The 14107-nt window shown below is 38.2% G+C and overlaps 1 protein-coding gene across 1 annotated transcript; it reads right to left on the bottom strand.

The window, feature by feature from the left end:
- Positions 1 to 2621: 2621 nt before the first annotated feature.
- LOC117303514 lies at positions 2622 to 10321 on the bottom strand. The gene is made up of 5 exons (XM_033787737.1): positions 10137 to 10321; positions 7068 to 7234; positions 5854 to 5961; positions 5000 to 5173; positions 2622 to 4474 (listed from the first exon to the last, which is right to left on the bottom strand). Exons 1-5 carry the CDS (start codon positions 10177 to 10179, stop codon positions 4289 to 4291), a joined length of 678 nt encoding a protein of 225 aa, XP_033643628.1. The 5' UTR covers positions 10180 to 10321; the 3' UTR covers positions 2622 to 4288.
- Positions 10322 to 14107: the final 3786 nt, after the last annotated feature.

Genomic DNA, 14107 nt, shown 5'->3' with positions numbered 1-14107 from the left:
GTCTTGATCCCTCTCTCCTCTCTCGGTATAGACCAACTTCGTTTTAAAAAACTGACATATTTTTTTAAATTTTACACAGTGCGTTTGTTTGTTTAAAATTTTAAAATAAAATAAGTAGATAATTTAAAATTGTATCGGCAGTGGCAACTTGGTATAAAACAAAATCGCCTCTGGTCGACTGCAATTCATGTCACCGTTTGAAATAATTACTCGCAAACTTCATGTGGATCGGGTTATCAGTCACTACCTGATTGTGTTGGCTTGACAGATATTTTTAGGTAGTCCTCCAACGTCTAAAGTTTCCTACCCACCATCCTGCTGTTGGCGCTTGCGCCGTTGATTACATGAATAAATGAATACATAAATGAAGTTTTCTTTGCGCAGTGGTGGTCAATGTGTTTGCCGCCGCCTGCGTCTCGAATATGCCATTAGAAACGGGTTTTGTTCCTAGATTCTAGACATAAATATTGGGGTTATTTGGTTTTTGTCAACGCTATGCTGAAAAAGGCAAAATTATCGAGAAGGATATACAACGTAAGCTACTTCTGAAAGTTTCAGTTGGATACATTGTCTACTTTAGCGAGTTGTCTTGGGTACCAATTCGCTCGGCCGCAGCGGCCAGGTCTATCCAGGGCCCAATTTCATAGAGCTGCTTAAGCACAAAATTCTGTTTCAGCAAAAATCCATGCTTTGTAAAATCAGATTACCGGCCAAGACTCCACCCAATTGTTATGCCAAGTAAACACCAGCTCAGCCCCAGTCACGAGCAAAGAATAATTATGGCATGAAATGTTGACCTGTAACATGTGTAAAACAAGCAAGCTATTTTAGTGCTTAACTAATTATTTTTTTGCTTAAGCAACTCTATGAAATTGGCCCAGGACCGCTTGGATAATCAGCTTGCACAGATTCTTGTTTACGAGTGCCCATCCCAGCGCCTATGGTTTTGCAATGCGCTGGGGCCGAGCAAAGGGTATCAACCGCATCTCTAGTCGTATGAGGGCAGTATTCAAACGAACAACATGGACACTTCCCAAAGCCGCCTGCCTGCATGCGATCTTTTGGACATTCAAATTGTTCAACAAAAGAAGCCCTACATTTGTTGTTATTTCTAATGGGGGGGGGGGGGGGGGGCACTTTAGATAAAACATTTTCGGATGATACTTTGTATAAGCCTTAGACATCACAACTGCTTTTCGGGTCATAATCAAACTATGACCCCCTCCGAAGTGGACCAAAGTAGTATTTTGTTAAAACCAAAGCTTAAAAACTGGTTATCAAAAAGTTGTATGAAAACTTGATTAGTTGTTTGCTATCCTTGGCGTGTCTATATACGCTTTGTTTGTTTCTTCTTTTAAGTTACTGTTCTTCTTCGAGTAAACAAAAACTTATCATCTTACTGACAAACACAAACCCCTCCCCTTCCAATTCGTCAAAAATTTCATCATGATTTTCGTCAAACTAATGTAAACGAGGACTTTTTTTAACACATTTGTTTTGCCAGAATGTCTTAAAATTAGGGGATCCCCACTGTTGTGAAAATCTCATTAATTACCATGTTAAATAATATCCATCCGCCTTCATGTTAAAGGCAGTGGACACTATTGGTAATTACTCAAAATAATTATTAGCATAAATCCTTCCTTGGTGGCGAGTAATGGGGAGAGGTTGATGGTATAAAACATTGTGAGAAACGGCTCCCTCTGAAGTGCCTTAGTTTCCGAGAGAGAAGTAATTTTACACGAATTTGATTTCGAGACCTCAGATTTAGAACTTGAGGTCTCGATATCGACCATCTAAACGCACACAACTTCGTGTGACAAGGGTGTTTTTTTTTTTTTCATTATTATCTCGCAACCGATGACCGATTGAGCTCAAGTTTTCACAGGTTAGTTATGTTATGCATATGTGGAGATACTACAACTGTGAAGGCTAGTCTTTGACAATTACCAATAGTGTCCACTGACTTTAATCTAAATCTTGTTATATTCTCGCGGGGGTAAGAAACTAATTAACAATTTCACGTGATGAATGTTATTTTATCCATTCGCCCATGTTACATTTTTTTTAAGGAGTTGATGTCGATGGACCAACTTCAACTCGAAAACACACAATTTTTCTAAGTATAAACGTCCGAGAAATAAAAATAATAAGTCAGCGGTGCACGGCACAAATAGCTTTGGGCAGGCGAGAGTGCGCCCTCAATGTGGAAATCATACAATGTATAAGTTGGGTTGGGACGAAGAGTGGCGTGATGGTGTAAGGAAATTAAATAGGCCCCCATGCGAAAGTTCTGTTGTATTTGTTTGGAAGTATTGCCACATTGGTCCCTTAGCAAGGTTTCACTGGCTCTCCCTCATGTCACATCTGATTGTTAGGACCCCGTACCAAATATATGTACGCACATTTTCAAAACAACCAAGCCTAAAGCATGCAAGAGACAAGGTTGTCAACAAGATCATTATGCAGATTATTTGTCCCCCATTGATAGTATTGCATCTTAGTTTAGAGTAAGACGCTTGATGCATGTAGGCTAACCCATTAAGACAAAAAATAATAATTAAAAAATAGACAAATCCACAATTTAAATTCACTTTGGACAATTTGATACTTTAGGAAGACATTTGTTTTAATTCCAATGTTAAAAACACCAGAACCAGCTGAGTACATTATTATAACATATTGTTATGAAGATTTAATCTTATCAAAAAGATAATATTATGGTCCAACATCCGAAGTTTAACCGTTATTATATGTACTGTATATTGTTGCAATAATCTTTATAATTGGCTGCTTCGAGCGATACCTGCGTGTAGTATACACATACTTCCATACAATAGGACACCTTTTAAATTTAATATTTTTATGAACAAGTTACCGAATACAGTGTTTTGGAAATTAAATCGTCATTTACTCAATCAATAAACTAATTTATCTCTTTGTCAAGTTGGGATAAAGATATTAATAATGTCCACATTAGTAAACTATTAACCCGATGATACTGACTGTTTATCTGTTTTTTTGTTCAAAACGTTTGACTACGTTGTGGGCTCACCAGATGGGGGTAGCGAAAGTATATCTAGAAAAAGATCGTATTAGCGAATAATATGCAAACTTATGTTTCCAGAAAGTTGTTTCAGAAAAGATGGTTAGTTTTCTGTCATTTGCAAGTATGTTATGTTGTTTAAGTTCAACAATATGTCTTCGGAGTCTACAAACAAGTGTAAGAATTCTGCCAAATTATAATAAATGGTTTTGTAGTGACACTATCTCGTTCGACACTTGACGGGTTCAACTTGTTTATTTCACATATAAAAATATTAAATAAATATGTACATTGTTAAAATTGTGTTTTTAGGAAATGTTGAACATACATCTATTTAAATGCAGCACGAAATTATCCTCCTGTTAACAGAGAGAATACATTCTTCGCATTTTAATAAATTATTTTTTTATTTCATTAATAATTTCCCAGCTGGAAATATCAACACAATTATGAATTGATGCATCAATAATTGTTGTTATTTGGTGTGTTCATTGGAAATCTCACGTTTTCAATACAAAGTCCTCCAATATAACAAAATAAATTAATTTATAATAAATATTTGTTTTTTTAAATAAACGGCACAAACAGTACTGCTCAGTCCTCCTGTCCACTCTGCTTTACTTAAGTTAAAATAAATATCACCAAGTTACTCTTGGTGTTTAGGCACTTAAATACAAAAGTATGAATAACTTAGCATAAATTAAAAATAAATATTATAAACGCTCACATCTTGCTGTATGAATACAATATTACAAAACAAAGGCTCGACTTTTTTGGATAATCAGCAAAGAATCTTCGAATCCTTTCCAGAATTCCATTCGGCAAAAGGTGACACCATGAGAAATCTTTAAGATGTTTTTTTTCTTCTCACAACAAGATCATAGCCAATCTGTTTAAAATATTTGACGTATTTGTGTTCACCCCTCCCCCTCCCACTTTCATCTGATACTGTTTTTTGTTCAGTAACAATCTTAGCATAGTGAACTGTGTCAACACGACGTCCAAATCTTGGCTAAATATTGACGAATATCATCGTATAAATAAATAATAAAAAACAAGGAAAACACGCAGGAAGGAATTTCCAGCTGTCCACGACGATGGGTACGGGTCGTCAATCGACCGATTGCAAAACAAACAAAAACAAAATGGTGACGAGATGACGTCATTGTCTGCGAACCGTGGGGCCGCATTCATTGTCCTCTCAGAATAAATGGCGGGCTTTCTAAAGTATCAACCTAGTTGCTATGACGACGTCGTGTTATGCCTGTTTTTGCAGTTGACAAAGTCTTGTATGAGTGGTACCATGTAGTGATTTAATTCTTGTAAGACAAAGAGAATTCTCATGTTGAGGTATGTGCTGTTTTCGTTGATGGTGAATGTAACCGCTGGTCTTGTGTCGTAGTCCAATTCGATTTCAAGTCGCTGCATCTGTAAAAGTAAAAAAAACGAAAGATCGAAATAAATCTCACGTAGCAAAATTAAGCCAAAACAATTGATAAGTAACAGCGAAACAGTTACATACAGTGTACAGTTCAGAGTACAGCTGCTTTCAACCCTATTTTTCTGTGGTAAGCAATAATTATTTGTTTGCTTCGAAGCAATGTATTAAGCTTCAAAACACCTGACGGACAGGAGCTTAATTATCAAAAAGCATCATCGATATTCCGATACTCGTCAAAAATGCATCAAACTACAGCCACAGTTTGGAGCTCGATTTGGTGTCTTCATGTGCTTTGAATCTCTGGAATTCTCCAGAGGATTTAAATGGGGTACTTTTTGTAAGAAGGGGTACCCTCTACCCCTGCCCCCCAATCGGGCCTCGTATGAGTTGTTATTACACTCTGCCCCTCATCGGGCAAGATATAGTTGGGGTGCCCCTACTTTTTAATCGGGCATGGTTAAGTTTTGGTACCCTCTTCCATGATATATAAGAATAATGTGATCGTGCATTACCGTTTGTCTGAGTTTGGATTCCACTCGCTCCATAAGAAGAAGGATCGACCTAAGACGGCTGTCGAAGTCATGATCTCCGGTCATCCTCAGTGCAATCTCATCTTGAATGGCTAGTGTAAGACTGTTCACGAAAGCTTGGACGCTTCTGTAGTGAATGGGCAGCAATAGTGACTCCTGTGGGATCAAATCATAGATAAGAAAATAGTAAATCTCATGAGCAGGGAAATATTTGAACTTGTAAAACTCAAGAATGCAACTTTTCAGCTAATTTCTTCTTTTTCCCTTTTCGAAACAGTGCCATAGAAGACTGAAAACACTGCACACAAGTTAAGTGTGATCGGCTATCCTCCTTTTTCTGATATTGAAAAGATGCATGTCTGACATCTTGAAGATGTTCGCTGGTGTCGTATGTGTTTTTGTCTCTGGGTGTGTGTGCGTGTGTCCCAGCAGAAGGAAGTTGATTTCGATAGAGGGCGCAATACCGCTCGTTCGGTTCTGTGGATTGTTGTATACTGGTTGTGAACCGAACATTTTTTATTTTTTAAAATCATCGGCAGTTTACATTCCTGAACATTTGATTTTGACTGTGATGGCAAATCGTTTTTCGCTGATTGTTTATAACATTCTTTCCTTCCTCCATGGTATAGTCCGTATATACATGGGAACTCCCTTCACCACTTACGGTCAGGCATCAATCACATGAGGTTTATTGGCTTATAATGAGGTTGAAACAAAAACTGTGTCATTATTGATGTAATAGTATTGTGGTATTTGTGGAGAAATATCATCAGTATTTATTCAGTATGACTGGGTTGGTAGAGAACCTGAAATTAATATTTGTTTGATGTACTTACCTCCATACTGAATCTCGCCTCGCCCGATGGTAGTGAGTCCACACCTGGGATCCCCTGTATTGTGAAATCATCAACTCTAATGGCAGGGTCGTTATGGCGGATTGTTCTCTGTAAACAGAAAATAAAATATGCTGGGTGAGTCAAAGTTATAAAGCAATGCATTTTATTAAACACTCCATCTACGGTTCACCAATCGGTGTATACAATTGAGGCTCTGCAACGTTCCGGTGAGAAGAGTTCTAAATTTATCAATTTTTAATATGGCGTGAGTTCTATAGATAGCACACCTTGGCATTCCTCGGCTCGCATGAGTTATTTTGCCGACAAACGAGCTACAAATAAGGCGTTTTACTAATGAGAGTGAAGCAAGTTCAACAACGAATCCCCACCCAAAAACTTCATTGCGTACAGGTAGATCTATTAGGCAAGCCCAAGACGATTACAAGGTCACGCTGTGTAGAGTTTATAAACTGGCATTCACAAATCCTTACAACTGTATGAAACAGTTTACGAACTTCACAAGAATTGGACCAAAAAAGTCCATCTTTGTGACACATTAAAACCCCTTTCACAAAGTATATGATTATAGTTTTACAAGCTCACAAACATGATCTCCCATCAGTCCACGAGTCGCTCGTTTTTTGTTTTGTCCGATCGTTTTGTTTTGTTAAGCGTAGACGTGTTTCACACTACGTTCATTGTAAAAATCGATGACTCAAATCATAACCGTTTCGGGGTTGACTTTGGCCAGTGACACCTCGGGTTTCCCCCCGCATTATGCACCCGTCTATTCTTGTCCTCCATATTTCAGAGGTGATGTAAAGTTTACCCATTGTTGATCTTGAACATATTTTTGTTATGAGTGTAACCCAACTGTTTATTCACAGTTGTTGCTTATAGAATTGACTTTGACAGGCGAACGTAACTATGTGCATTGTGTTTACGACAGAATACTTTCTGTATTATATTTATAAATACTTTGATACAAGTGTGTTTTGTTTGCTTGGTTCATGTACCTGATTAGCATTAATATTGCATAAGTATTGCAAATTTTTAATGTGTAACTTTAAAATTTGGCCAGTCACGATTAATGATTGCATGCATCTTTCATAATTCAAACCATCTATCAATACGAGTTGTTAATTTGTCAGTACCCATCACGGAAAAAAAACTTGTTTTAAAGTTGTGTAAAAAATAACAAATTGAACACTTACAAATTCTCTGTAGACCAAGGCGTGTCTGTCGTGCAATGTCTCTGTGTTAGCGACCAGTCTCTCGTAATGCAAGCTTGGGTGAATGGGCTCTTGTGGTGGTATCGGCGTTGACGTACAAACTGTTACGAGTGAAGACACTATAATTACCAGGCTTGTAACAAGCACTCCTGTAAAGATAAGATATTTAACAAATAATTATGACTCTTTGATCATGTTTTGCATCCCCCGTCAGGCGTGATACTTCACCGAGGCAACGAAGGCGATTGCCTCCACTGTTCATTGCCTTGGTGCCCTTGAAATGTTACAGTAGCTATTTACAATTTCCTACTAGGGTGCACTTTATCAGGGAGAAACTGCCTTGGTGCCCTTGGCTTGCCCTTTCAAAAGGCCTGAATAACATTCAATAATATATTTCCCTGCTGTTTCTTCAGCGCACCTGTTCATCTTGACCATTTGGAGAGCTGTTTTACACTTCCTGGAAAGTCCCTTTTTGAGGGTAAACATAATCGACAGCAACCCAACCCAACACAACACATCATGTTGTCCTTCCGTGAATGAATATAACATTTTTGCCTGTATAAATATATTTAACAAACTGCGTAAAATTATGTTACAAAAATATAGACCCACTTTAGTTTCCGAGGAGACGTGGGTTTCAAATACGCAAGTTGGCTAGTTATCATTCACGTCATAGCTGTGAGTATACTAAACTGTTCACCGTGAAGTGTTGGTATATCCAGTATAGTATAGTAGTGCCATGCAACAACAAAATATCCGGGTTGCAAGGTCAAAAGCAAGTTTGTATTGTCAATTTATGTTCTGTGGTTACACAAAAAACACCGGGTCAGCGATAAACAATCGCAGTACTTTATATGAATGTGATACTGCATACTTGAATTACTTGTGTTTGTTAAATAACACAAATCACCCACAAAACAACAACAAAGATCTGCGGAATTCGCTTGATTTGATTTATGTGCTTTGCATGGATCTGGCATGAAACGGAAATTCCATTAAACCCCCATATCACCGCCTTCTATTGGTGAAGTACTACTGTAAATCACTTGGTGTTATAGGTGACATGTTTAGTACCTAGACGTCCATCATGGATAGCGACACGTATGTGCAGTCCATAAATAATGGAAGGTCAGCGCAATTCATTGCTACAGATAGCAAATCGATATTAAAAAGGTCGAGTCTTTGTGTTGTTGAGACAGGGTTTGGTTTGGTTTAAATCTTTAAACCCCAAAACATTGTGTTCTCATAGTTGGATAACAACAGACAAGAATGCACTACTTTTATTTATTACCGAAACATTTATGTAGCTATCCAGGCGGATACAAAGCGCGGCCATTTTCTCAATAGGGGATTGAACCTAAAGTTTTACAATTTCTCTATTTCGAAAAACATCCCCCGATCACTGTTTTAAAGGTTGAGTTTAATATCTCCTTATTTCACAGACAGAGTGAAATGGTAAAATGTATGGTACATATCATGTTCACGTTTGGGGTCGACATAGGTATGCAATCGATTATAATTACCGCTCAATTATTAATGATATGTAATCACGTTTATCGTATAATCACCTTTCTATGCGCGACTCCACGTGCATGACAAACCAATAGAAATCTAGCTTTGACAGGCTTTAGATAAGATCTTGATAAGAGGTACAATCTGATTGGACTGAAGTTAACACCCTTACTGACCGGATAGGCATGGGTGATTGTGGTCTATTGTGGCAACCACACGACACACGGACAACTATGCAACATGCCCTTATACGTTCAAAATGCTTGAGAGTGTACGCAACGTCCTTGGGTTAGCTACACGATGGAAGTCGATAGCTAGCAAAAAGTCTCATGCATGGTTTATATAATTTGTGAATTTTCTGTTCTTGTTTAAAGACACTGAACATTATTGGTAGTTGTCAAACCAGTCTTCTCACTTTTGTATCTCAACGTTTGCAAAAATAAAACAAACCTGCTAAAATTTGAGCCCAATTGGTCATTGCTAGATAATATAATGAAAGAAAAAAACACCCGTGTCACACGAAGTTGTGTGCTTTCAGATGCTTGATTTCGAAGACCTCAAATCTAATTCTGAGGTCTTGAAAATAAAATTCGTGGACAATTACTTCTTTCTCGTAAACTACATTACTTCATAGGGAGCCGTTTCTCACAATGTTTTATACTATCAACAGCTCTCCATTACTCGTTACCAAGTGAGGTTTTATGCTAATAATTATTTTAGCGTATTCGTGGAGCAAGGGACCATTGCTGATTATGAGCAAGAGTCACGTGTATAATATAAGAAGAGCAAACACTAACCACTAACCCAGAGTACAGTAGCACAGCGGGCACGTGCTCTACTGCCAAAAGCCGTTTCATTATTGATTCCCAATTGCGCAATAACCCTAAACCGGAGGCATTCCATTCTACTTGTATGGCCTTGATCCGATATGTCAATGCAGTGAACTAAAACCGGGATAAGCGCTTTCCGATTTGTTCAGTGGTAGCAGGTCTTTGCTTTTGTTCAGAGAGGAAGTGTAACCATATCAACATTTTTGATTCCTTCCTTTCATTTGATTGGAACTCTGTATATTAATATCAGGCATACCAGATAACAATAACTATCTTTGGTTTGTAAAATACGCTGAATTCCAATGCATTCGCAAATGCATACTTCAGTGATACGGTTAGCAACCACAAGAGGTATGCTAATTGTGGTGCTACTTTTTGAAGGAGTTCAATATCACACAATATTATTCATATCAAATCACTTAAAATTGTTTTGGATGGAAAGTTGTATTTAAAAAAAAAAAAAAAAATATGCAGATGAAATTCGTCACCGTGAAAAACTAAGCATAAATTTTGGATTATGCCTACACTGCATGAACTTAGTTTACGAGCGCTGTGAGTAAGCTTGCATGGATAGCATGCAATCCAATACGCGTTAACATACAAGTGGTTGAACTGTCTCTGGTAGTATATACTATAAAAGGAACGGAGGCCGCCGGAGAAACAAAGTTGTAAACTTCATAAAAAGTTGAAACAAAATTAGAAAACTTACCTTGTGCCTGTTTGCAGAATGCTGTTCTCGAGTTGTGATCCATTGTGTTCTAAAATAATTCAGAGCTGTACTTCACGGTGATAATAAATAAATTATATTGCAGGGTTTCTTTGTACACGACAGTTGTAATATGAACTGTTTCCCAACACTTGGTTCCGCTTTGATCATCTATGTGTGTGTTAGTCCACGCTGGTAGTGAGTTTGATTCCACACCTGAAGTGAGCCCGTTTATATGGGTTGCCTCACGGAAGAAAACCACGGTAGTTCCACCGGTGTGTGTGTGTGTTCATTTGCATATAGTCACCAACAGGTTGCCATACAATGACGTCATCCAATAGGGGTATCCCTGCTATTGTTGGGACACGAGGAGGCACCCGTGAACGCATGCCCATAAAGCTTTATTTCCGCTAGCCTAAAGGGCCCATTGACTTGGATTGGTTTGCTCACATTTGCAACAAGCGCCCCTTGTGTTATGTTACGTTGTTGGTTCGTATCTATTATGTGCGATGACTAATGCATCACTGCGTCGCTGAGAGATCAGAGGATGGGTTTGTTTGAAGGAATATTGATGCGGAGATGGTTGGGTTTTTCAGGTTTGCCTGCAATATCAACTTGACAATTTCAGGGTCGTGAAGGCAAAATGGACTGCGGGAAATGATCTAGACTCGAGTACTATGCGGTTACTGTCGTCGGTTTACCAATGTTTTATCTTTTTTTGGTTTTACGTTTTTGTTTCAAACATGGTGTAATTTTTTTCTTAGTAGAACTTAGAAGAGTGATATTATGTTCTAGTATAGCCCTATATGGTACCATTGAGGAAGACAATTTGACATCATTACGCGGTTATTTCGCTAGTTAACCGAACGACACTTGAAGATCCGCACCAGTAATGCGGGTATACTTTCCCAGGCAGATAATATACTTGTGCAAACTTTAGGACTATACGAACACAAACCTTTAAAGGAATGGACACTGATATTGCCAAAGACCAGTATTCTCAATTGGTGTATCCCAACTTTTGCCTAAAATAACAAATCTGTGAAAGTTTAGACTCGACTTGGAAAGAAAAAACACCGTTGTTGCACAAACGTGTGCTTTCAGACTTAATAAAAGGCCTCAGGCCTTAATGTTTGAGCGAGAATTACCTCCTTCACAAAAAGTGTGTTACTTCTCAATGTTTCTCACAGTTTTGTATACTCTGCTCTCCTTGCTCGTTACCAAGTAAATGTTTTATGCTAACAATTATTTTGTCTAATTACCAAATAGTGTCCAGTGCCTTTAAAGAGTTTATGATGATAGATAGTCGATCGAAAATGGTGAAGTTGTCATCCAAGATTGATCAATATTCCCCTAAAAACCCTCTCTTGGTGATTGCTCATTGTTTACCGCACAAAACCCGGGACATTGACTGCACCTGACCAATGCCATCCCGCAGTTCACGTTCTCGTCTTGTGATCTGGTACCCTGCCTCCCTCGCGTCAAGTTCGATCAAGTCACTTTTACTTTCAACTTAACACTAATTATAAATAACTCACATACATTTTATAAGAGATGTTAAATTTGCATCAGGGATGAAGAATATTTAATTTGGTTTTACCCCTATACACCGATGTGGGCTTGCACTGTATACTCAGAGCTTTCCCGAGTTCTGTGAAAACAAATCACAGGCATGTTACTCGGGTGGGATTCGAACCCACTCACTACACAGGGTGCGTTCGTTTAGCTTCCCTGGGTCAACCCCGGTGTGTGGCGGGTTTTTTCCAGGACGAACGTGGGTAATTATCTGCACACGTTTGTTCTGGAAACAAAACACGCCACACACCGGGGTCGACCCAGGGGAGCTAAACGAACGCACCCACAGTATAATAACAATTGTTTCCCTCCACTATACATAGAGGACCTTTCACCATAGAGACCTCTCTCTACTGGTATGGTATAAAACTAAGTCTGCATATTATTCGGGGACTCCCTGAACCATTACGGGGAAAGAGTCATGCACTAGGCACATGATGATAAACAGGCTGATATATATTTTGTAATGAGGTTGAAACAAAAACAGTGTCATTATTGGTGTTGTGGTATTTGTGGACACGAGCATCAATATTTAGTAACGTATGGCTGGATCGGTAAAGAAACATAATCTGAAAAGAAGGACCTTGTTTTTGGGATAACCATGGAGGTAGAAATGGATAACTTGGTCATCGTATACCCTCTAACACTTTATACGAGAAAAGAGTGTTGTGCATTACGCACATGACGATTTGTAGGCTTAAGGTTGAAACAAAAACTGCGTCACTGTTGATGACATATAGTAATGTGGTATTTGTGGAGAAATAGCATCAATATTTAGTGAGTATTTATGACTTGATTGGCAGAGACACTGATTCTGAAATAGAGGACCTTCCAAACATGATGAGGGATAAACGCTTCATTCATGTTCTGACGTTTTGAACGGGATCTTGCGGCCGGTTAATGATGATCACGTGATGACAGAATTACACACTAATAAACATAACCTATACGAAAGTTGTTCTTTAAATAAATCTCATTTCTGAGAAGACTGCTCGTGAGGAAAAAAAACCCCATATATAGATTCGTGTTATTTTATATATTTACAAGTTCAAATTAATATAAACCATGTCAGGTTCGGAGCTTCTATTTTGGAATTGATTAACGGGCATCGCTGAAGGGCCAATGTTGGAATATACCTTGGTCCTGATAGGGCAAGTGCTTGGGCCTATCGTGCACCATTTGCAATTTTGTTTCGTTTTATTTGTTTCTATTTTGTGTCGCAGCTGGACGCAACTTTGTTCCTTCCTTTTTCTTTTTGTTAGTCTGTTTTATGTTATTTATTAAATTTTTGTATACAAGTTTAAGCCCAAAGGTCATTTATTATTTCAAAATATTTAGGCCTGGATTAATCTAAGACTGTGTCAATAGAAAACACATTGTGTGTTTAGGCTACGCCTAACGGTGTGTATTTCTAAAGAAAATGGATTTTAGGCTTAGCTGCGTCTATAATAATATCTTTAAAACCATAGATGCTGCAACAACCATAGCTGTTGCAAGAACAGCCACATTATACAGCTCATGAAGCAATACAAGTGCTATTTTGGGATCTTGGTATGCAGTCATAGGACGACAAAGAGAACCTAATCGATCCGTGGCTAAAACACGAATTAGCATTCTATAGTACAATGGCTTTATTTAGATACAAGCACATGTACAGTCGCTCTTAGGGAAATTTAACTTCATGCTATGGAATAACTATGGAATAACCCATCGACTAGTTTCAACCTGTTAGAATTTAATTAGGACTAAGTCGGCTGTCAGTGTCTGAATGCACGGTACAATATACTTTACGACCGCCCCCGCTTCTCATAAAGTTAAACCGTTTTAGGTCTTACCTATAAGCACGGTGTCTGAACATTCTAGAAAGAAGTTAGAGCACATGGACAACTGCACATTAATCAGTTAATAGAATCGCGACACAAAAAATGAAAACAATCCCTAAAGGTTTTGGTTTTAGAACATCGAATGTTTGTCTTGAGATCAAAACTGTATAGCTACAGACTGGCTCCTACTTGGTTCAATACCAGCCACGAATTTATAGGAGATATAAAATGTTTGTGGAGTGTATATTATCATTGGGTTTACAAATCGAACAAGCGATTTGACTTCAGAGAGGTGATTTGGGGTTCTCATTTAAAATTAAAATAATTTCATGTTTGGTGTCTTGGAAAACATGGCTTCGAACGAAGTACATGCACTATACGATTTGCACGTAATGCTCGTCCCATTGCATAATCATCAGGTTCAGACATAACAAGAACCGCAGTCACGTACAATAGCGTGTTATTAGACATAGCAGAGTATGATTTATGACTTTCAAGTTCAGGAAAAAGTCGTGCCGCTGTACTCTTAGTGGCGCAAAACCGTCATTGTATCTTCTGCAATTTGTTTTTACTCGT

The sequence above is a fragment of the Asterias rubens genome, chromosome 19 (assembly GCF_902459465.1).
Source record: "Asterias rubens chromosome 19, eAstRub1.3, whole genome shotgun sequence".
In the NCBI taxonomy this organism is placed as follows: Eukaryota; Metazoa; Echinodermata; class Asteroidea; order Forcipulatida; family Asteriidae; genus Asterias; species Asterias rubens.
This window is presented reverse-complemented; position numbering and strand designations above follow the sequence as displayed.